A 24,033-nucleotide genomic window follows, 5' to 3' on the forward strand; every position below is an offset into this window, starting at 1 on the left:
AGAGTGAGAGCGGGGGGGGAGAGAGTGAGAGCGGGGGGGAGAGAGCGCGGGGGGAGAGAGAGCGCGGGGGGAGAGAGAGCGCGGGGGAGAGAGAGCGCGGGGGGAGAGAGAGCGCGGGTGGGGGGGGGAGAGAGAGCGCGGGTGGGGGGGGGAGAGCGAGCGCGGTGTGGGGAGATGTCACGAGTGCGCGAACGCGCGGGACAGACCTGGGTTCACCTCCTGGTACGTGGCCACGCCGTACGCGTCCACGATGCCCTGGAACCCGGAGGTGAATTTATTGGTGCGGATCAGGGTGGGGGGCTGAGAGCGCACGGGATCCGGTGACAGAACGACTCCCCCCCCCCGCCACTGCTCTCCTGAGAAGAAACCACGGAGAATCATTACATCACCCAGAAACAGACTGCCCCCCCCCACTCCCCATCTCCGGCCCCCCCCCACTCCCCATCTCCTGCCCCCCCACTCCCCATCTCCTGCCCCCCCCCCCACGCCCCATCGCCTGCCCCCCCCCCACTCCCCATCTCCTGCCCCCCCACTCCCCATCTCCTGCCCCCCCCACTCCCCATCTCTGCCCCCCCTCGCCCATCTCCTGCCCCCCCACGTCCCATCTCCTGCCCCCCCCCACTCCCCATCGCCTGCCCCCCACTCCCCATCCCTGGCCCCCCCACGCCCATCTCCTGCCCCCCCACTCCCATCTCCTGCCCCCCCCACTCCCCATCTCCTGCCCCCCCCCACTCCCCATCTCCTGCCCCCCCACCGTCCCATGCTCCTGCCCCCCCCCCACTCCCCATCTCCTGCCCCCCCCCCCACTCCCCATCTCCTGCCCCCCCACTCCCCATCTCCTGCCCCCCCCCACTCCCATCGCCTGCCCCCCCACTCCCCATCTCCTGCCCCCCCCCACTCCCCATCTCCTGCCCCCCCCCCACTCCCCATCTCCTGCCCCCCACCCACTCCCATCTCCTGCAGCCCCCACTCCCCATCTCCTGCCCCCCCCACTCCCCATCTCCTGCCCCCCCACTCCCCATCTCCTGCCCCCCCACTCCCCATCTCCTCCCCCCCCTCCACGCCCACATCTCCTGCCCCCCTCCCACTCCTCATCTCCTGCCCCCCCACTCCACCTCCACTCCCATCTACTGCCCCCCTTCCCAATCTACTGCCCATCTCCTGCCCCCCACTACCCATCTCCTGCCCCCCCACTCCCCATCTCCTGCCCCCCCACTCCCATCTACTGCCCCCCACTCCCATCTACTGCCCCCCCACTCCCATCTACTGCCCCCCCACTCCCATCTACTGCCCCCCCACTCCCATCTACTGCCCCCCCACTCCCATCTACTGCCCCCCCACTCCCATCTACTGCCCCCCCACTCCCATCTACTGCCCCCCCACTCCAATCTACTGCCCCCCCTTCCCATCTACTGAACCCCCTTCCCATCTACTGCCCCCCTTCCCATCTACTGCCCCCCTTCCCATCTACTGCCACCCCTTCCCATCTACTGCCCCCCCTTCCCATCTACTGCCCCCCCTTCCCATCTACTGCCCCCCTTCCCATCTACTGCCCCCCCTTCCCATCTACTGCCCCCCTTCCCATCTACTGCCCCCCCACTCCCCATCTACTGCCCCCTTCCACTCCCCATCTACTGCCCCCTTCCACTCCTCCCCATCTACTGCCCCCCTCTTCTACTCCTCCCCATCTCCTGTCCCTCCCTTCCACTCCTCTGCATCCATCTCCTGTCCCCCCTTCCACTCCTCTGCATCCATCTCCTGTCCACCCTTCCACTCCTCTGCATCCATCTCCTGTCCCCCCTTCCACTCCTCTGCATCCATCTACTGCTCTCTTCTCTCCCCCACCCCATCTCTCCCACCTCTCACCGAGGCTCGTGCCAGCGCCCCTGCAGGACAGGTAAGTCAGCCACGGGGCACCAGACCTCCCCGATCAGGCAGCGTTCCCGCGCGCTGCAAAGGTTCAGCGTGAGATACACGTGTTTCATCTTCCTCACGCCAACTCTCCAGGGATGCAGGACGGAGGCAGCGCGCGCCAACACCTGCGCCAGGTAACCCTCCGTCTGAGACAGCACCTGCGGGAGACCACGGACACGTAATGCAGAGCCCACGGAGACGTGATGCAGAGCCATGCCATGGGGTAACCACGGAGACGTGATGCAGGGCGGCGGCAGCGCGCGCCAACACCTGCGCCAGGTAACCCTCCGTCTGAGACAGCACCTGCGGGAGACCACGGACACGTGATGCAGAGCCAAGCCCAGATAACCACGGACACGTGATGCAGGGTTATGCCCAGATAACCACGGACACGTGATGCAGAGCCAAGCCCAGATAACCACGGACACGTGATGCAGGGTTACACCCAGGTAACCACGGACACGTGGTGCAGGGTTACACCCAGGTAACCACGGACACGTGGTGCAGGGTTACCCAGGTAACCACGGACACGTGGTGCAGGCCATGCCCAGGTAACCACGGACACGTGATGCAGGGTTGCCCAGGTAACTATGGACATGTGATGCAGGGTTGCCCAGGTAACAACGGACACGCGGTTCAGGGTTACACCCAGGTAACCACGGACACGTGGTGCAGGGTTACACACAGGTAACCACGGACACGTGATGCAGGGTTACACCCAGGTAACCACGGACACGTGATGCAGGGTTACACCCAGGTAACCACGGACACGTGATGCAGGATTACACCCAGGTAACCACGGACACGTGATGCAGGGTTATGCCCAGGTAACCACGGACACGTGATGCAGGGCCATGCCCAGGTAACCACGGACACGTGATGCAGGGTTACGCCCAGGTAACCACGGACACGTGATGCAGGATTACACCCAGGTAACCACGGACACGTGATGCAGGGTTACACCCAGGTAACCACGGACACGTGATGCAGTGTTACACCCAGGTAACCACGGACACGTGATGCAGTGTTACACCCAGGTAACCACGGACACGTGATGCAGGGTTGCCCAGGTAACCACGGACACGTGATGCAGGGTTACACCCAGGTAACCACGGACACGTGATGCAGGGTTATGCCCAGGTAACCACGGACACGTGATGCAGTGTTACACACAGGTAACCACGGACACGTGATGCAGGGTTATGCCCAGGTAACCACGGACACGTGATGCAGGTTATGCCCAGGTAACCACGGACACGTGATGCAGGATTACACCCAGGTAACCACGGACACGTGATGCAGGGTTACACCCAGGTAACCACGGACACGTGATGCAGGGTTACACCCAGGTAACCACGGACACGTGATGCAGGGTTACACCCAGGTAACCACGGACACGTGATGCAGGGTTACACACAGGTAACCACGGACACGTGATGCAGGGCCATGCCCAGGTAACCACGGACACGTGATGCAGGGTTATGCCCAGGTAACCACGGACACGTGATGCAGGGTTACACCCAGGTAACCACGGGACACGTGATGCAGGGTTATGCCCAGGTAACCACGGACACGTGATGCAGGATTACACCCAGGTAACCACGGACACGTGATGCAGGATTACACCCAGGTAACCACGGACACGTGATGCAGGGTTACACACAGGTAACCACGGACACGTGATGCAGGGTTATGCCAGGTAACCACGGACACGTGATGCAGTGTTACACCCAGGTAACCACGGACACGTGATGCAGGGTTATGCCCAGGTAACCACGGACACGTGATGCAGGGTTACACCCAGGTAACCACGGACACGTGATGCAGGGTTACACACAGGTAACCACGGACACGTGATGCAGGGTTACACACAGGTAACCACGGACACGTGATGCAGGGTTACGCCCAGGTAACCACGGACACGTGATGCAGGGTTACACCCAGGTAACCACGGACACGTGATGCAGGGTTACACCCAGGTAACCACGGACACGTGATGCAGGGTTACACCCAGGTAACCACGGACACGTGATGCAGGGTTACACCCAGGTAACCACGGACACGTGGTGCAGGGCCATGCCCAGGTAACCACGGACACGTGATGCAGGGTTACACCCAGGTAACCACGGACACGTGATGCAGGGTTACACCCAGGTAACCACGGACACGTGATGCAGGATTACACCCAGGTAACCACGGACACGTGATGCAGGGTTATGCCCAGGTAACCACGGACACGTGATGCAGGGCCATGCCCAGGTAACCACGGACACGTGATGCAGGGTTACACCCAGGTAACCACGGACACGTGGTGCAGGGTTACACACAGGTAACCACGGACACGTGATGCAGGGTTACACACAGGTAACCACGGACACGTGATGCAGGGTTATGCCCAGGTAACCACGGACACGTGATGCAGTGTTACACCCAGGTAACCACGGACACGTGATGCAGGGTTGCCCAGGTAACCACGGACACGTGATGCAGGGTTACACACAGGTAACCACGGACACGTGATGCAGGGTTACACCCAGGTAACCACGGACACGTGATGCAGGGCCATGCTCAGGTAACCAAGGACACGTGATGCAGGGTTACACCCAGGTAACCACGGACACGTGATGCAGGGTTACGCCCAGGTAACCACGGACACGTGATGCAGGGTTACGCCCAGGTAACAACGGACACGTGATGCAGGGTTACACCCAGGTAACACGGACACGTGATGCAGGGTTACACCCAGGTAACCACGGACACGTGATGCAGGGCCATGCCCAGGTAACCACGGACACGTGATGCAGGGTTACGCCCAGGTAACCACGGACACGTGATGCAGGGTTACACACAGGTAACCACGGACACGTGGTGCAGGGTTACACCCAGGTAACCACGGACACGTGATGCAGGTTACGCCCAGGTAACCACGGACACGTGGTGCAGGGTTACACCCAGGTAACCACGGACACGTGATGCAGGATTACACCCAGGTAACCACGGACACGTGATGCAGGGTTACACCCAGGTAACCACGGACACGTGGTGCAGGGTTACACACAGGTAACCACGGACACGTGATGCAGGATTACACCCAGGTAACCACGGACACGTGATGCAGGATTACACCCAGGTAACCACGGACACGTGATGCAGGGTTACACCCAGGTAACCACGGACACGTGATGCAGGATTACACCCAGGTAACCACGGACACGTGATGCAGGATTACACACAGGTAACCACGGACACGTGATGCAGGTTACACCCAGGTAACCACGGACACGTGATGCAGGATTACACACAGGTAACCACGGACACGTGATGCAGGTTACACCCAGGTAACCACGGACACGTGATGCAGGATTACACCCAGGTAACCACGGACACGTGTGCAGGGTTACACCCAGGTAACCACGGACACGTGATGCAGGGTTACACCCAGGTAACCACGGACACGTGGTGCAGGGTTACACACAGGTAACCACGGACACGTGATGCAGGATTACACCCAGGTAACCACGGACACGTGATGCAGGATTACACCCAGGTAACCACGGACACGTGATGCAGGGTTACACCCAGGTAACCACGGACACGTGATGCAGGATTACACCCAGGTAACCACGGACACGTGATGCAGGATTACACACAGGTAACCACGGACACGTGATCGCAGGGTTATGCCCAGGTAACCACGGACACGTGATGCAGTGTTACACCCAGGTAACCACGGACACGTGATGCAGGGTTATGCCCAGGTAACCACGGACACGTGATGCAGGTTACACCCAGGTAACCACGGACACGTGATGCAGGGTTACACACAGGTAACCACGGACACGTGATGCAGGGTTACACACAGGTAACCCACGGACACGTGATGCAGGGTTACGCCCAGGTAACCACGGACACGTGATGCAGGGTTACACCCAGGTAACCACGGACACGTGATGCAGGGTTACGCCCAGGTAACCACGGACACGTGATGCAGGGCCATGCCCAGGTAACCACGGACACGTGATGCAGGGTTACACCCAGGTAACCACGGACACGTGATGCAGGGTTACACCCAGGTAACCACGGACAACGTGATGCAGGGTTACACCCAGGTAACCACGGACACGTGGTGCAGGGCCATGCCCAGGTAACCACGGACACGTGATGCAGGGTTACACCCAGGTAACCACGGACACGTGATGCAGGGTTACACCCAGGTAACCACGGACACGTGATGCAGGATTACACCCAGGTAACCACGGACACGTGATGCAGGGTTATGCCCAGGTAACCACGGACACGTGATGCAGGGCCATGCCCAGGTAACCACGGACACGTGATGCAGGGTTACACCCAGGTAACCACGACACGTGGTGCAGGGTTACACACAGGTAACCACGGACACGTGATGCAGGGTTACACACAGGTAACCACGGACACGTGATGCAGGGTTATGCCCAGGTAACCACGGACACGTGATGCAGTGTTACACCAGGTAACCACGGACACGTGATGCAGGGTTGCCCAGGTAACCACGGACACGTGATGCAGGGTTACACACAGGTAACCACGGACACGTGATGCAGGGTTACACCCAGGTAACCACGGACACGTGATGCAGGGCCATGCTCAGGTAACCAAGGACACGTGATGCAGGTTACACCCAGGTAACCACGGACACGTGATGCAGGGTTACGCCCAGGTAACCACGGACACGTGATGCAGGGTTACGCCCAGGTAACCACGGACACGTGATGCAGGGTTACACACAGGTAACCACGGACACGTGGTGCAGGGTTACACCAGGTAACACGGACACGTGATGCAGGGTTACACCCAGGTAACCACGGACACGTGATGCAGGGCCATGCTCAGGTAACCACGGACACGTGATGCAGGGTTATGCCCAGGTAACCACGGACACGTGATGCAGGATTACACCCAGGTAACCACGGACACGTGATGCAGTGTTACACCCAGGTAACCACGGACACGTGATGCAGGGTTACACACAGGTAACCACGGACACGTGATGCAGGGTTACACCCAGGTAACCACGGACACGTGATGCAGGGCCATGCTCAGGTAACCAAGGACACGTGATGCAGGATTACACCCAGGTAACCACGGACACGTGATGCAGGGCCATGCCCAGGTAACCCACGGACACGTGATGCAGGGTTACGCCCAGGTAACCACGGACACTGATGCAGGGTTACGCCCAGGTAACAACGGACACGTGATGCAGGTTACGCCCAGGTAACCACGGACACGTGATGCAGGGTTACACACAGGTAACCACGGACACGTGGTGCAGGGTTACACCCAGGTAACCACGGACACGTGATGCAGGGTTACGCCCAGGTAACCACGGACACGTGGTGCAGGGTTACACCCAGGTAACCACGGACACGTGATGCAGGGTTACACCCAGGTAACCACGGACACGTGGTGCAGGGTTACACACAGGTAACCACGGACACGTGATGCAGGATTACACCCAGGTAACCACGGACACGTGATGCAGGATTACAACCCAGGTAACCACGGACACGTGGTGCAGGGTTACACACAGGTAACCACGGACACGTGATGCAGGGTTACACCCAGGTAACCACGGACACGTGATGCAGGGCCATGCCCAGGTAACCACGGACACGTGATGCAGGGCCATGCCCAGGTAACCACGGACACGTGATGCAGGATTAACACCCAGGTAACCACGGACACGTGATGCAGGGTTATGCCCAGGTAACCACGGACACGTGATGCAGGATTACACCCAGGTAACCACGGACACGTGATGCAGGGTTATGCCCAGGTAACCACGGACACGTGATGCAGGATTACACCCAGGTAACCACGGACACGTGATGCAGGGTTATGCCCAGGTAACCACGGACACGTGTGTGAAGAAAATGGGGGTAATCAGCGCATTAAAGGCAGTGTGCTCGGCTGGTTACCCCTATTTCGTATTGGGGATGAAGGGGTTAATTTCTCATGCACTGTACATGTCTTATTGTTCCCTCTGTCCCTTATTGTCCCCATTTTGCAGGACTGTATGTGCTTGCAGTATAGTACATCCCAAGCACACACATGGAAAATATAAGTGTGAGATAAGGGGACCCCCCGGTATGATCCATACGGTGTATTTCCCTGCAGGTTGTAAGAGACATTCAGCAGGATGAGGTTTCTTTCTCCTGTCATTAAAATGCACAAGAACCAAATGTTTTGACACCTATGAGCTGGGTCACTTTCCTATGCAAGCTTCAAAGCTAGCCTGCTGGGCCCACGCCTGTAAGTCTCTCTGGAAGTTGCATATCAAAAGACCCAGAGTCCGGGGGGGGGGGTGAATTGGCCAGATGGATGCTGGTGACCATTTGTGCTAACTCACACCCTGAGTTTCCCCCTTCCAGCCTGAGAGGGCCAGGTAAAGAGTGGAGTGCACCTATGCTAAGTAGCCAAGGTGGCATTGTCGCACATGCTCTGTGTGAACAGGAAATCCCTAGTGCCCACTCTCCAAACTGTGGGCAAGTAGGTGATTGGGAATGATTACTTTCCCACGAGGGGGATTGGGTGGGTATGTTGGCATAGGCTTCCAAATCCTATATACATCCCACCAGGCTATCCCATTGTCTTTCGTTTTTCATTATACCATGTGAGCGGCGTTCCAACACGCTTCTAATAGCGGAGAAGAGCAGCAGCACATTCCTGGAACGCAAAGAGTCTTATCACATAGGAACCAAGGACAGAACTATGCGTTAGGACACTGTGAGTGCTGGGGGTTATCTGATTAACCCCAACGGACCAGAAAAGATTTGCACATTCACAGAAGGATTGGGGCTGGCAATTTGTGCCCTTGCAAAAGGACTACATTTAAAAGACAATCTCCTGGTGTTTGGCACCTTCTGGACATTATCCTCTGTTTCTCTACCCGTGAGTGTAATTATTAAGTGTATTCTGCCGTTGTCGTGTGTTTGCCTATCAAGGGAATAAATCTCAGTTTATTTTGCTCAACCTGTTCTGCTCAATTGGGATCCACAAAATATAAATGTGTTATTAAGTGCGTCCACCGTGACACTGTCCCACACTCAGCCACTCCTACCACCCACCGTGACACGTGTCGCCAGGCTTACTGCAGAATGACGTGTGATTGACCACGTAATGCACAGCCACAGCCACATCTCCCACGTGGGCAGCGCTCTCACCTTCTGCATGTCCTGAATCTGGATCACTACGTCTCGCAGCGCCTCCAGGCGCGAGGATTCCTCGTCCGCGTACGGGTACAGGCGGCAGTGAAAACTGGGGGGAGGGACAGCGCGAGAGAGAGAGAGACAGCGAGAGAGAGAGAGACAGCGAGAGAGAGAGAGACAAGCGAGAGAGATAGAGACAGCGAGAGAGATAGAGACAGCGAGAGAGAGAGCGGCGAGAGAGAGAGCGGCGAGAGAGAGAGACAGCGAGAGAGAGAGAGACAGCGAGAGAGAGACAGCGGCGAGAGAGAGAGGCGAGAGAGAGACAGCAGCGAAAGAGAGAGAGACAGCGAGAGAGAGAGAGACAGCGTGAGAGAGAGAGACAGCGTGAGAGAGAGAGACAGCGTGAGAGAGAGGGACAGCGGTGAGAGACAGCAGCGAGAGACAGCAGGGAGAGACAGCAGGGAGACAGCAGCGTGAGAGAGAGAGAGACAGCGTGAGAGAGAGAGACAGCGTGAGAGAGAGAGACAGCATGAGAGAGAGAGACAGCGTGAGAGAGAGAGACAGTGTGAGAGAGAGACAGCATGAGAGAGACAGCGGTGAGAGAGAGACAGCAGCGAGAGACAGCAGCGAGACAGCAGCGAGAGAGAGAGAGAAAGAGACAGCAGCGAGAGAGAGAGCACAGCAGCGAGAGAGAGCACAGCAGCGAGAGAGAGCACAGCAGCGAGGAGAGCACAGCAGCGAGAGAGAGAGAGAGAGAGAGAGAGAGAGAGAGAGATAGCAGCGAGAGAGAGAGAGAGCAGCGAGAGAGAGAGAGACAGCAGCGAGAGAGAGATAGCAGCGAGAGAGAGAGAGCAGCGAGAGAGAGAGAGAGAGAGACAGCAGCGAGAGAGAGAGACAGCAGCGAGAGAGAGAGAGAGTGACAGCAGCGAGAGAGAGAGAGAGAGATAGAGACAGCAGCAAGAGAGAGAGACAGCAGCGAGAGAGAGAGAGAGACAGCAGCGAGAGAGAGAGAGAGAGAGAGAGAGAGACAGCAGCGAGAGAGAGAGAGAGACAGCAGCGAGAGAGAGAGAGAGAGAGAGAGACAGCAGCGAGAGAGAGAGAGAGAGCAGCGAGAGAGAGAGAGACAGCAGCGAGAGAGAGAGAGAGTGAGAGAGACAGCAGCGAGAGAGAGAGACAGCAGAGAGAGAGAGAGAGACAGCAGCGAGAGAGAGATACAGCAGCGAGAGAGAGAGATACAGCAGCGAGAGAGAGAGAGAGAGAGAGAGAGAGCAGCGAGAGAGAGAGAGACAGCAGCGAGAGAGAGACAGCAACGAGAGAGAGAGTGAGACAGCAACGAGAGAGAGGAGAGACAGCAGCGAGAGAGAGAGAGACAGCAGTGAGAGAGAGAGACAGCAGCGAAAGAGAGACAGCAGCGAGAGGAGCAAGAGACACAGCGAGAGAGCAAGAGACAGCAGCGAGAGCGCGAGAGACAGCAGCGAGAGAGAGAGCGAAAGAGAGAGAGACAGCAGCGAGAGAGAGAGAGAGACAGCAGCGAGAGAGAGAGATACAGCAGCGAGAGAGAGAGACAGCAGCGAGAGAGAGAGAGAGAGAGAGACAGCAGCGAGAGAGAGACAGCAACGAGAGAGAGTGAGACAGCAACGAGAGAGAGTGAGAGACAGCAGCGAGAGAGAGAGATGAGAGACAGACAGCAGTGAGAGAGAGAGACAGCAGCGAGAGAGAGCAAGAGACAACAGCGAGAGAGCAAGAGACAGAAGCGAGAGCCAGCAGCGAGAGAGAGCGAAAGAGAGAGAGACAGCAGCGAGAGAGAGAGAGCGAGAGAGAGATCGGAAGACAGTGTCAGCATGGATACACTTACACTCCCCAGCCTGCAGAGCGTAACACACATGCCTGCAGAGCGTCGCACCCTCACACACACCAGCCTGCAGAGCGTCACACACTCACACACACACCAGCCTGCAGAGCGTCTCACCACATACACGCCTGCAGAGCGTTGCACACTCACACTCACCTGCCTGCAGAGCATCGCACACTCACACACACTCACACTCCCTAGCCTGCAGAGCGTCCCACTCACACTCACCAGTTTGCGATCTTCTTTATCTTCTCTCCAATTATTTCACCCCAATACGAAATTAGAAAAATAACTGGGAGTGATGTTCTCACCCTGCAGAGCCGAGAGAGAGCGTGAGGGGAGAGAGAGCGCGAGGGGAGAGAGAGCACAAGGGGAGAGAGAGCACAAGGGGAGAGAGAGCGCGCGAGGGAGAGAGCGCGAGGGGAGAGAGCGCGAGGGGAGAGAGAGCGCGAGGGGAGAGAGAGCGCGAGGGGAGAGAGAGCGCGAGGGGAGAGAGAGCGCGAGGGAGAGAGAGCGCGAGGGGAGAGAGGGGGAGGGGAGAGAGGGGGGAGGGGAGAGGGAGCGTGAGGAGAGAGGGAACGTGAGGGGAGAGAGAGCGTGAGGGAGAGAGAGCGCGTGAGGGGAGAGAGAGCGTGAGGGAGAGAGAGCGTGAGGGGAGAGAGAGCGTGAGGGGAGAGAGAGCGTGAGTGGAGAGCGAGCGTGAGGGCAGGGCGAGCGTGAGGGGAGGGCGAGCGTGGGGGAGGGCGAGCGTGAGGGGAGGGGCGTGAGGGCAGGGCGAGGGCGTGAGGGAGGGCGAGGGCGTGAGGGGAGAGCGAGCGCGAGGGGAGAGCGACGCGCGAGGGGAGAGCGCGCGCGAGGGGAGGGCGAGCGCGAGGGGAGGGCGAGCGCGGGGGAGGGCGAGCGCGAGGGGAGGGCGAGCGCGAGGGGAGGGCGAGCGCGAGGGGAGGGCCGAGCGCGAGCGCGAGGGGAGGTGCGAGCGCGAGCGCTAGAGGGGAGGGCGAGCGCGAGGGGGAGGGCGAGCGCGAGGGGAGGGCGAACGCGAAGGGAGGGCGAACGCGAAGGGAGGGTGAACGTGAGGGGAGCGGGGGGGGAAGCGTGAGGGAATAGGGGTGGGAAGAGCGTGAGGGAAGAGAGGGGGGGGGAGAGAGCATGAGGGGAGGGCACGAGCGAAGAGAGAGCGTGAGGGGAGAGAGGGGGAGGGAGAGAGCGTGAGGGGAGAGGGCACGAGCGAAGAGAGAGCGTGAGGGGAGAGCGAGAGGGGAGAGAGAGAGCGTGAGGGGAGAGGGCACGAGCGAAGAGAGAGCGTGAGGGGAGAGCGAGAGGGGAGAGAGAGAGCGTGAGGGGAGAGGGCACGAGCAAAGAGAGAGCGAGAGGGGGAGGGAGAGAGCGTGAGGGGATAGGGCACGAGCAAAATGAGAGTGTGAGGGGAGAGCTAGAGGGGAGAGAGGGGAGGGAGGTAGCATAAAAGGAGGGCGCGAGCGAAGAGAACGTGAGAGAGGAGAGAGGGGGAGAAGGGAGAGAGGGTGAACGGAGAGAGGGGGAGAAGGGAGAGAGGGGGAGAAGGGAGAGCGCGCGAGGGGAGAGAGGGAGAGAAGAGAGAGCGTGCGAGTGGAAAAGAGGGGGAGAAGGGAGAGCGCGCGAGGGGGAGAGAGGGGGGGGGCGCGCGAGCGGAGAGAGGGGGAGAAGGGGGAGAGATGAGAGCGCGCGAGAGGAGAGAGGGGGAGAAGGGAAAGAGCGCGAGGAGAAACAGCAGTAGAGGAAAGTGTGACAGCGGGACACCCGGTGGGGCCGTGAGGAGGAGATCGTCTTATAATGGGGCGTTCATTCTTATTTTAGGGTGAGTAAGCAGAGCGCCATCTCTCACAGGGAGCGCGCGCACAGCCATCTCTCACAGGGAGCGCGCACAGCCATCTCTCACAGGGAGCGCGCGCGCACAGCCATCTCTCACAGGGAGCGCGCACAGCCATCTCTCACAGGGAGCGCGCGCACAGCCATCTCTCACAGGGAGCGCGCGCGCACAGCCATCTCTCACAGGGAGCGCGCACAGCCATCTCTCACAGGGAGCGCGCGCGCACAGCCATCTCTCACAGGGAGCGCGCACAGCCATCTCTCACAGGGAGCGCGCGCGCACAGCCATCTCTCACAGGGAGCGCGCACAGCCATCTCTCACAGGGAGCGCGCGCACAGCCATCTCTCACAGGGAGCGCGCGCACAGCCATCTCTCACAGGGAGCGCGCGCACAGCCATCTCTCACAGGGAGCGCGCACGCACAGCCATCTCTCACAGGGAGCGCGCGCACACAGCCATCTCTCACAGGGAGCACGCGCACACAGCCATCTCTCACAGGGAGCACGCGCACACAGCCATCTCTCACAGGGAGCGCGCGCACAGCCATCTCTCACAGGGAGCGCGCACACAGCCATCTCTCACAGGGAGCGCGCACACACAGCCATCTCTCACAGGGAGCGCGCGCACACAGCCATCTCTCACAGGGAGCACGCGCACACAGCCATCTCTCACAGGGAGCGCGCGCACAGCCATCTCTCACAGGGAGCGCGCACACACAGCCATCTCTCACAGGGAGCGCGCGCGCACAGCCATCTCTCACAGGGAGCACGCGCGCACAGCCATCTCTCACAGGGAGAGCGCGCACACAGCCATCTCTCACAGGGAGCGCGCGCACAGCCATCTCTCACAGGGAGCGCGCGCGCACAGCCATCTGTCACAGGGAGCGCGCACAGCCATCTCTCACAGGGAGCGCGCACAGCCATCTCTCACAGGGAGCGCGCACACACAGCCATCTCTCACAGGGAGCGCGCGCACAGCCATCTCTCACAGGGAGCGCGCGCGCACAGCCATCTGTCACAGGGAGCGCGCACAGCCATCTCTCACAGGGAGCGCGCACAGCCATCTCTCACAGGGAGCGCGCGCGCACAGCCATCTCTCACAGGGAGCGCGCGCAGCCATCTCTCACAGGGAGCGCGCGCGCACAGCCATCTCTCACAGGGAGCGCGCACAGCCATCTCTCACAGGGAGCGCGCACAGCCATCTCTCACAGGGAGCTCGCGCGCACAGCCATCTCTCACAGGGAGCGCGCGCACAGCCAACTCTCACAGGGAGCGCGCGCACACAGCCATCTCTCACAGGGAGCGCGCGCGCACAGCCATCTCTCACAGGGAGCGCGCGCACAGCCAACTCTCACAGGGAGCACGTGCACAGCCATCTCTCACAGGGAGCGCGCGCGCACAGCCATCTCTCACAGGGAGCGCGCGCGCACAGCCATCTCTCACAGGGAGCGCGCACGCACAGCCATCTCTCACAGGGAGCGCGCGCGCACAACCATCTCTCACAGGGAGCGCGCACAGCCATCTCACACAGGGAGCGCGCGCACAGCCATCTCTCACAGGGAGCGCGCACACTACCATCTCTCACAGGGAGCACGCGCGCGCAGCCATCTCTCACAGGGAGCACGCGCGCGCAGCCATCTCTCACAGGGAGCGCGCGCACAGCCATCTCTCACAGGGAGCGCGCACACTACCATCTCTCACAGGGAGCACGCGCGCGCAGCCATCTCTCACAGGGAGCACGCGCGCGCAGCCATCTCTCACAGGGAGCGCGCGCACAGCCATCTCTCACAGGGAGCGCGCACACTACCATCTCTCACAGGGAGCACGCGCGCGCAGCCATCTCTCACAGGGAGCGCGCGCGCACAGCCATCTCTTACAGGGAGCACGCGCGCAGCCATCTCTCACAGGGAGCGCGCACAGCCATCTCTCACAGGGAGCGCGCACAGCCAACTCTCACAGGGAGCGCGCGCACAGCCATCTCTCACAGGGAGCGCGCGCAGCCATCTCTCACAGGGAGCGCGCGCACAGCCATCTCTCACAGGGAGCACGCGCACAGCCATCTCTCACAGGGAGCGCGCGCACAGCCATCTCTCACAGGGAGCGCGCGCGCACAGCCATCTCTCACAGGGAGCGCGCGCACAGCCATCTCTCACAGGGAGCGCGCGCACAGCCATCTCTCACAGGGAGCGCGCGCACAGCCATCTCTCACAGGGAGCACGCGCACAGCCATCTCTCACAGGTAGCGCGCGCATAGCCATCTCTCACAGGGAGCGCGCGCACACAGCCATCTCTCACAGGGAGCGCGCGCACAGCCATCTCTCACAGGGAGCGCGCACACAGCCATCTCTCACAGGGAGTGCGCGCACAGCCATCTCTCACAGGGAGCGCGCGTGCACAGCCATCTCTCACAGGGAGCGCGCGCGCACAGCCATCTCTCACAGGGAGCACGCGCACAGCCATCTCTCACAGGGAGCGCGCGCAGCCATCTCTCACAGGGAGCGCGCGCACAGCCATCTCTCACAGGGAGCACGCGCACAGCCATCTCTCACAGGGAGCGCGCGCGCACAGCCATCTCTCACAGGGAGCGCGCGCACAGCCATCTCTCACAGGGAGCGCGCGCGCACAGCCATCTCTCACAGGGAGTGAGCGCACACAGCCATCTCTCACAGGGAGCGCGCGCACAGCCATCTCTCACAGGGAGCGCGCGCGCACAGCCATCTCTCACAGGGATCACGCGCGCACAGCCATCTCTCACAGGGAGCACGCGCACAGCCATCTCTCACAGGGAGCGCGCGCACAGCCATCTCTCACAGGGAGCGCGCGCACAGCCATCTCTCACAGGGAGCGCGCGCGCACAGCCATCTCTCACAGGGAGCGCGCGCACAGCCATCTCTCACAGGGATCACGCGCGCACAGCCATCTCTCACAGGGAGCGCGCGCACAGCCATCTCTCACAGGGAGCGCGCGCACAGCCATCTCTCACAGGGAGCGCGCGCGCACAGCCATCTCTCACAGGGAGCGCGCGCACAGCCATCTCTCACAGGGAGCGCGCGCACAGCCATCTCTCACAGGGAGCGCGCGCACACATCCATCTCTCACAGGGAGCTCGCGCGCACAGCCATCTCTCACAGGGAGCGCGCACAGCCATCTCTCACAGGCAGCGCGTGCACAGCCATCTCTCACAGGGAGCGCGCGCGCACAGCCATCTCTCACAGGGAGCGCGCGCGCACAGCCATCTCTCACAGGCAGCGCGTGCACAGCCATCTCTCACAGGGAGCGCGCGCGCACAGCCATCTCTCACAGGGAGCGCGCGCACAGCCATCTCTCACAGGGAGCGCGCGCACAGCCATCTCTCACAGGGAGCGCGCGCGCACAGCCATCTCTCACAGGGAGCGTGCGCGCACAGCCATCTCTCACAGGGAGCGCGCGCACAGCCATCTCTCACAGGGAGCGCGCGCAGCCATCTCTCACAGGGAGCGCGCGCACAGCCATCTCTCACAGGGAGCGCGCGCACAGCCATCTCTCACAGGGAGCGCGCGCGCACAGCCATCTCTCACAGGGAGCGCGCGCGCACAGCCATCTGTCACAGGGAGCGCGCACAGCCATCTCTCACAGGGAGCGCGCGCACAGCCATCTCTCACAGGGAGCGCGCGCAGCCATCTCTCACAGGGAGCGCGCGCACACAGCCATCTCTCACAGGGAGCGCGCGCACAGCCATCTCTCACAGGGAGCGCGCACACAGCCATCTCTCACAGGGAGCGCGCACGCACAGCCATCTCTCACAGGGAGCGCGCGCAGCCATCTCTCACAGGGAGCGCGCACAGCCATCTCTCACAGGGAGCGTGCACAGCCATCTCTCACAGGGAGCGCGCACACAGCCATCTCTCACAGGGAGCGCGCGCACAGCCATCTCTCACAAGGAGCGCGCGCACAGCCATCTCTCACAGGGAGCGCGCACACAGCCATCTCTCACAGGGAGCTCGCGCGCACAGCCATCTCTCACAGGGAGCGCGCGCAGCCATCTCTCACAGGGAGCGCGCGCACAGCCATCTCTCACAGGGAGCGCGCACAGCCATCTCTCACAGGGAGCGCGCACAGCCATCTCTCACAGGGAGCGCGCGCACAGCCATCTCTCACAGGGAGCGCGCACAGCCATCTCTCACAGGGAGCGCGCACAGCCATCTCTCACAGGGAGCACGCACAGCCATCTCTCACAGGGAGCACGCACAGCCATCTCTCACAGGGAGCGCGCACGCACAGTCATCTCTCACAGGGAGCGCGCGCACAGCCATCTCTCATAGGGAGCGCGCGCACAGCCATCTCTCACAGGGAGCGCGCGCACAGCCATCTCTCATAGGGAGCGCGCGCACAGCCATCTCTCACAGGGAGCGCGCACAGCCATCTCTCACAGGGAGCGCGCACAGCCATCTCTCACAGGGAGCGCGCACAGCCATCTCTCACAGGGAGCGCGCGCGCACAGCCATCTCTCACAGGGAGCGCGCGCACAGCCATCTCTCACAGGGAGCGCGCACACTACCATCTCTCACAGGGAGCGCGCGCGCAGCCATCTCTCACAGGGAGCGCGCGCAGCCATCTTTCACAGGGAATGCGCGCGCACAGCCATCTCTCACAGGGAGCGCGCGCGCACAGCCATCTCTCACAGGGAGCGCGCACAGCCATCTCTCACAGGGAGCGCGCGCGCACAGCCATCTCTCACAGGGAGCGCGCGCAGCCATCTCTCACAGGGAGCGCGCACAGCCATCTCTCACAGGGAGAGCGCGCACAGCCATCTCTCACAGGGAGCTCGCGCGCACAGCCATCTCTCACAGGGAGCGCGCGCGCACAGCCATCTCTCACAGGGAGCGCGCGCACACAGCCATCTCTCACTGGGAGCACGCACAGCCATCTCTCACAGGGAGCGCGCGCACAGCCATCTCTCACAGGGAGCGCGCGCACAGCCATCTCTCACAGGGAGCGCGCGCACAGCCATCTCTCACAGGGAGCGCGCGCACAGCCATCTCTCACAGGGAGCGCTCGCACACAGACATCTCTCACAGGGAGCGCGCGCACAGCCATCTCTCACAGGGAGCGTGCGCACAGCCATCTCTCACAGGGAGCGCGCGCGCACAGCCATCTCTCACAGGGAGCACACACAGCCATCTCTCACAGGGAGCGCGTGCACAGCCATCTCTCACAGGGAGCGCGCACAGCCATCTCTCACAGGGAGCGCGCACAGCCATCTCTCACAGGGAATGCACGCGCACAGCCATCTCTCACAGGGAATGCGCGCGCACAGCCATCTCTCACAGGGAGCGCGCGCGCACAGCCATCTCTCACAGGGAGCGCGCGCGCACAGCCATCTCTCACAGGGAATGCGCGCGCGCAGCCATCTCTCACAGGGAGCGCGCGTGCAGCCATCTCTCACAGGGAGCGCGCACGCACAGCCATCTCTCACAGGGAGCACGCACAGCCATCTCTCACAGGGAGCGCGCGCACACAGCCATCTCTCATAGGGAGCGCGCGCAGCCATCTCTCACAGGGAGCGCGCGCACAGCCATCTCTCATAGGGAGCGCGCGCGCACAGCCATCTCTCACAGGGAGCGCGCGCACAGCCATCTCTCACAGGGAGCGCGCGCACAGCCATCTCTCACAGGGAGCGCGCGCACAGCCATCTCTCACAGGGAGCACGCACAGCCATCTCTCACAGGGAGCGCACGCGCACAGCCATCTCTCATAGGGAGCGCGCGCGCACAGCCATCTCTCACAGGGAGCGCGCGCACAGCCATCTCTCACAGGGAGCGCGCGCACAGCCATCTCTCACAGGGAGCGCGCGCAGCCATCTCTCACAGGGAGCGCGCGCACAGCCATCTCTCACAGGGAGCGCGCGCGCACAGCCATCTCTCACAGGGAATGCGCGCGCGCAGCCATCTCTCACAGGGAGCACGCACGCGCAGCCATCTCTCACAGGGAGCGCGCGCAGCCATCTCTCACAGGGAGCGCGCGCACAGCCATCTCTCACAGGGAGCGCGCGCGCACAGCCATCTCTCACAGGGAATGCGCGCGCACAGCTCTCTCTCACAGGGAGCGCGCGCACAGCTCTCTCACCGTCAGCAGGTCTTCCATTGGCTCCGACATCTCCACAAAGTTAATAATCAGATAACCACGGCAGGCGCGCCACAGCAAGCGCTCGAACGCGCCCACACGCCACGGGTGAACCACACCCGCTATGAAGCTGTGGAGGGGAGTGCGAGGGCAGATACAGGGTTAATGCAGCAAAACCCGACAGCTAAAGCGAGAGAAAGGTGTCTCTGTGCGCGTCTCTGTGCACGTGCGTCCCTGTGCGTGCGCGTCCGTGCGCGTCTCTGTGCGAGTGCGTCCCTGTGTGCGTCCCTGTGTGCGTCCCTGTACGCGTCTGTGCGTGTGCGTGCGTCCCTGTGCGTGCGCGTCCCTGTGCGTGCGCGTCCCTGTGCACGTCCCTGTGCGCGTGCGTCCCTGCGGTCGGCCCTGTGCGCGGCCCTGCGGGCATCCCTGTGCGCATACAATTATGCCCTTTTATTTTGTTCTCCTTTGAGACCTCTCTCATCCTGATTGTGTCACCTGTAGAGGGAGAAAGGGGGTGGCCCGGTATTAAAGGGGTTGCACCCCATTTGGCCATCCCCTGACCTCACTAGGGAGACAAGGGGTTAACTGGGCTGCGGTCCAGCAATGTGATTTAACCCTTGTTATGACATGTAAATGTATATTCCCCTGTTCCCATGCTTTATTGTAATGTCTGGTTATATCGGTGTCTGCATCACACACACACTAGGATCCATCCGGGAGTACAAGGGTTAATAGTTCTTTAATGATTATAGCCCTTTGTGTAATTTTCCCGCCTTTTCAGGCACCATTTTGCAGGGTCCCAGAGGCCGCCATTAGGGCTCAATGCATTCTAATGGCGAATCTTGCTGTTTTGGTCCTGTTTCCTGTGAAGACCAGCAGGTGGCGTCCGAGAGGAGGAGCGGCGGTTTCCCATTGTAAGGCAATGGGCCCATTGACTTCAATGGAGATTCCTCGACGGCGCTTTCCAGGAACGAGTTGGCTGCCATCCAAACCGCAAAACCGCAAAGCGGATACTTTTTCTGAAAGAGAGCTTTGATCACTTATTAGTCAAGTTCAACGTTAAGTGGCGTAGGAATCTACAGTTCTAGGGCACCCAGAAATAAAATTCTTTTTGCCCCTAGTCCCTAGACATCCCCCCACTCGACCACAACCGGGTCCCCGAATCCTGGACCCCCGAGAAGGGTCGTGCCGAGAGAGCGGGTCGTGCCATAGGTTCCGATGGCGGCGGCAGAAATAGCTCAAGAAAATGACTAAGTGTGAAAAGCTGAAAACCATCAATCCATATCTCCGGTTCCGGAGGGTCCAGAGGGCCAGGGTTTGGGGTACCTGTAGTCACTGCTCCGGCATGGCTGCAGAACCATCCTTGACCTCTTGGACCAACCCGACGGAGTCTGGACACCCTTGAAAGTTCGGGACTTTTCCCATAGACTCCAATGGCGGCCAATCTCCATTGACCGGCTATGGCGGAAAAACCCCATTGACTTCAACGGCGGCGATGCCCCTTGAAAGTCTATGGCGGCAGATTCCCATAGCTGCCAACGCCGGCGGTTTGCCATTGAAAGTCTATGGCGGCGGAGCCCGTTGTTTTCAATGGGGATTTAGTGAAAAACCGTGATTTAATTTACAGCGGAGTTTATTGTATTAAAATAGGAAACGGTTTAAGGTGTATTTGTGTAACTCCGGTTCGGAAGGTCGTAGCGGGTCGCAAATTGGACCATATGGTGTCCCAGTTCCGGCATTGAGAACTGGGAAGTTTGGACCCGCTGAGCCCAACAGAACCGGACCTTTTAATATGTTTGTGTTTAACTTGTAACACTGTATCCCAAGGCAGGGATAAAACCCAGAGGAAATTCCTTTGGACAAAGGGCAGCAGATGGCCAGGGAAGCGTCCTAATGTCTAGAATTTAAGTGCTGTTCAATGGAGTTTATCACCTCCACTGTTTACATGAGGGCGGAGACGACTCAAACCAGAGCAGTCTGTAAGTGTCACCTTTTACACCTCACAACAAAGAATATCCTGCCAGAATCCCCATCTGGTAGACTGGCTGGCATTCCTGATGCAAATGTGGGGCTACAGAAATGAGACCCCAGAGTCCCAATGCGCAGGGGCTAACTAGCTAGGGGGCTTGTATCAAAATGTATTCCCACGTTAAAGATTGGGCCACAATTACCTGTAGCCAATCACCTGTACTTAATGTTAAGGATAGGGTCACCAAAGATTTATAAACTGTGGTCAACCCTATATCCTTTGTCTTCTGATACCATCTTGATTGTACCTAATTGCGAGAGAATTGCTATGCAACATACTTCTCATCCCCCACCCCCAAAGTAAGTGTACTTCTTGCCTGTTACTGTACTATATCGTGTGTTCACCTATCCAAAGGAATAAATATACTTTATTATATCTAAGACTCGTTTTCGGTTCAAACCCAGAAATTTGGTGTAAATAACAACCTGTCATAAGCTATCGTGACATCACCTTCCGATCATTCCTGTGCCGGGAGAGCAGTACTAATCCCAGGGATCAGCGCGCCCTGTGCCGGGAGAGCAGCACTAATCCCAGGGATCAGCGCGCCCTGTGCCGGGAGAGCGGGAATAATCCCAGGGATCAGCGCGCCCTGTGCCGGGAAAGCGGGAATAATCGCAGGGATCAGCGCGCCCTGTGCCGGGAGAGCGGGAATAATCGCAGGGATCAGCGCGGCCTGTGCCGGGAGAGCAGGACTAATCCCAGGGATCAGCGCGCCCTGTGCCGGGAGAGAGGGAATAATCCCAGGGATCAGCGCGGCCTGTGCCGGGAGAGCGGGACTAATCCCAGGGATCAGCGCGCCCTGTGCCGGGAGAGCAGCACTAATCCCAGGGATCAGCGCGCCCTGTGCCGGGAGAGCAGCACTAATCCCAGGGATCAGCGCGCCCTGTGCCGGGAGAGCGGGAATAATCCCAGGGATCAGCGCGCCCTGTGCCGGGAGAGCAGCACTAATCCCAGGGATCAGTGCGCCGTGCCGGGAGAGCGGGAATAACCCCAGGGATCAGCGCGCCCTGTGCCGGGAGAGCGGGAATAATCCCAGGGATCAGCGCCCTGTGCCGGGAGAGCAGCACTAATCCCAGGGATCAGCGCCCTGTGCCGGGAGAGCGGGAATAATCCCAGGGATCAGCGCCCTGTGCCGGGAGAGCAGGACTAATCCCAGGGATCAGCGCCCTGTGCCGGGAGAGCAGGACTAATCCCAGGGATCAGCGCCCTGTGCTGGGAGAGCAGCACTAATCCCAGGGATCAGCGCCCTGTGCCGGGAGAGCGGGAATAATCCCAGGGATCAGCGCGCCCTGTGCCGGGAAAGCGGGAATAATCGCAGGGATCAGCGCCCTGTGCCGGGAGAGCGGGACTAATCCCAGGGATCAGCGCCCTGTGCCGGGAGAGCGGGACTAATCCCAGGGATCAGCGCGCCCTGTGCCGGGAGAGCAGCACTAATCTCAGGGATCAGCGCGCCCTGTGCCGGGAGAGCAGGACTAATCCCAGGGATCAGCGCCCTGTGCCGGGAGAGCAGCACTAATCCCAGGGATCAGCGCCCTGTGCCAGGAGAGCAGGAATAATCCCAGGGATCAGCGCGCCCTGTGCCGGGAGAGCGGGAATAATCCCAGGGATCAGCGCCCTGTGCCGGGAGAGCAGCACTAATCCCAGGGATCAGCGCGCCCTGTGCCGGGAGAGTGGGAATAATCCCAGGGATCAGCGCGCCCTGTGCCGGGAGAGTGGGAATAATCCCAGGGATCAGCGCGCCCTGTGCCAGGAGAGCGGGAATAATCCCAGGGATCAGCGCGCCCTGTGCCGGGATAGCAGCACTAATCCCAGGGATCAGCGCCCTGTGCCGGGAGAGCGGGAATAATCCCAGGGATCAGCGCGCCCTGTGCCGGGAGAGCGGGAATAATCCCAGGGATCAGCGCCCTGTGCCGGGAGAGCAGCACTAATCCCAGGGATCAGCGCGCCCTGTGCCGGGAGAGCGGGAATAATCCCAGGGATCAGCGCGCCCTGTGCCGGGAGAGCGGGAATAATCCCAGGGATCAGCGCGCCCTGTGCCGGGAGATCGGGAATAATCCCAGGGATCAGCGCGCCCTGTGCCGGGAGATCGGGAATAATCCCAGGGATCAGCGCGCCCTGTGCCGGGAGAGCGGGAATAATCCCAGGGATCAGCGCGCCCTGTGCCGGGAGAGCGGGAATAATCCCAGGGATCAGCGCGCCCTGTGCCGGGAGAGCGGGAATAATCCCAGGGATCAGCGCGCCCTGTGCCGGGAGAGTGGGAATAATCCCAGGGATCAGCGCGCCCTGTGCCGGGAGATCGGGAATAATCCCAGGGATCAGCGCGCCCTGTGCCGGGAGAGCAGCACTAATCCCAGGGATCAGCGCCCTGTGCCGGGAGAGCAGCACTAATCCCAGGGATCAGCGCGCCATGCCGGGAGAGCAGCACTAATCACAGGGATCAGCGCGCCCTGTGCCGGGAGAGCGGGAATAATCCCAGGGATCAGCGCGCCTTGTGTCGGGAGAGCGGGACTAATCCCAGGGATCAGCGCGCCCTGTGCCGGGAGAGCGGCACTAATCCCAGGGATCAGCGCACCCTGTGCCGGGAGAGCGGGAATAATCCCAGGGATCAGCGCGCCCTGTGCCGGGAGAGCGGGACTAATCCCAGGGATCAGCGCGTCCTGTGCCGGGAGAGCGGGAATAATCCCAGGGATCAGCGCGCCCTGTGCCGGGAGAGCAGCACTAATCCCAGGGATCAGCGCGCCATGCCGGGAGAGCAGCACTAATCACAGGGATCAGCGCGCCCTGTGCCGGGAGAGCGGGAATAATCCCAGGGATCAGCGCGCCTTGTGTCGGGAGAGCGGGACTAATCCCAGGGATCAGCGCGCCCTGTGCCGGGAGAGCGGCACTAATCCCAGGGATCAGCGCACCCTGTGCCGGGAGAGCGGGAATAATCCCAGGGATCAGCGCGGCCTGTGCCGGGAGAGCGGGAATAATCCCAGGGATCAGCGCGCCCTGTGCCGGGAGAGCAGCACTAATCCCAGGGATCAGCGCGCCCTGTGCCGGGAGAGCGGGAATAATCCCAGGGATCAGCGCGCCCTGTGCCGGGAGAGCGGGACTAAT

The 24,033-nt window shown here is 60.9% G+C and overlaps 1 protein-coding gene across 1 annotated transcript in view; it reads right to left on the reverse strand.

Moving 5' to 3' along the window:
* LOC142484007 (V-type proton ATPase 116 kDa subunit a 3-like) overlaps nucleotides 1-24,033 on the reverse strand; it is a 79,546-nt gene that overhangs the window by 26,301 nt on the left and 29,212 nt on the right. Inside the window, 7 exon segments of the mRNA XM_075583966.1 lie at nucleotides 201-302; nucleotides 305-356; nucleotides 1,867-1,886; nucleotides 1,889-2,072; nucleotides 9,120-9,213; nucleotides 11,185-11,262; nucleotides 18,898-19,035. Coding sequence (XP_075440081.1) covers nucleotides 201-302; nucleotides 305-356; nucleotides 1,867-1,886; nucleotides 1,889-2,072; nucleotides 9,120-9,213; nucleotides 11,185-11,262; nucleotides 18,898-19,035 — 668 coding nt within the window.

This window comes from Ascaphus truei, unplaced genomic scaffold (assembly GCF_040206685.1).
Source record: "Ascaphus truei isolate aAscTru1 unplaced genomic scaffold, aAscTru1.hap1 HAP1_SCAFFOLD_415, whole genome shotgun sequence".
NCBI lineage: Eukaryota > Metazoa > Chordata > Amphibia > Anura > Ascaphidae > Ascaphus > Ascaphus truei.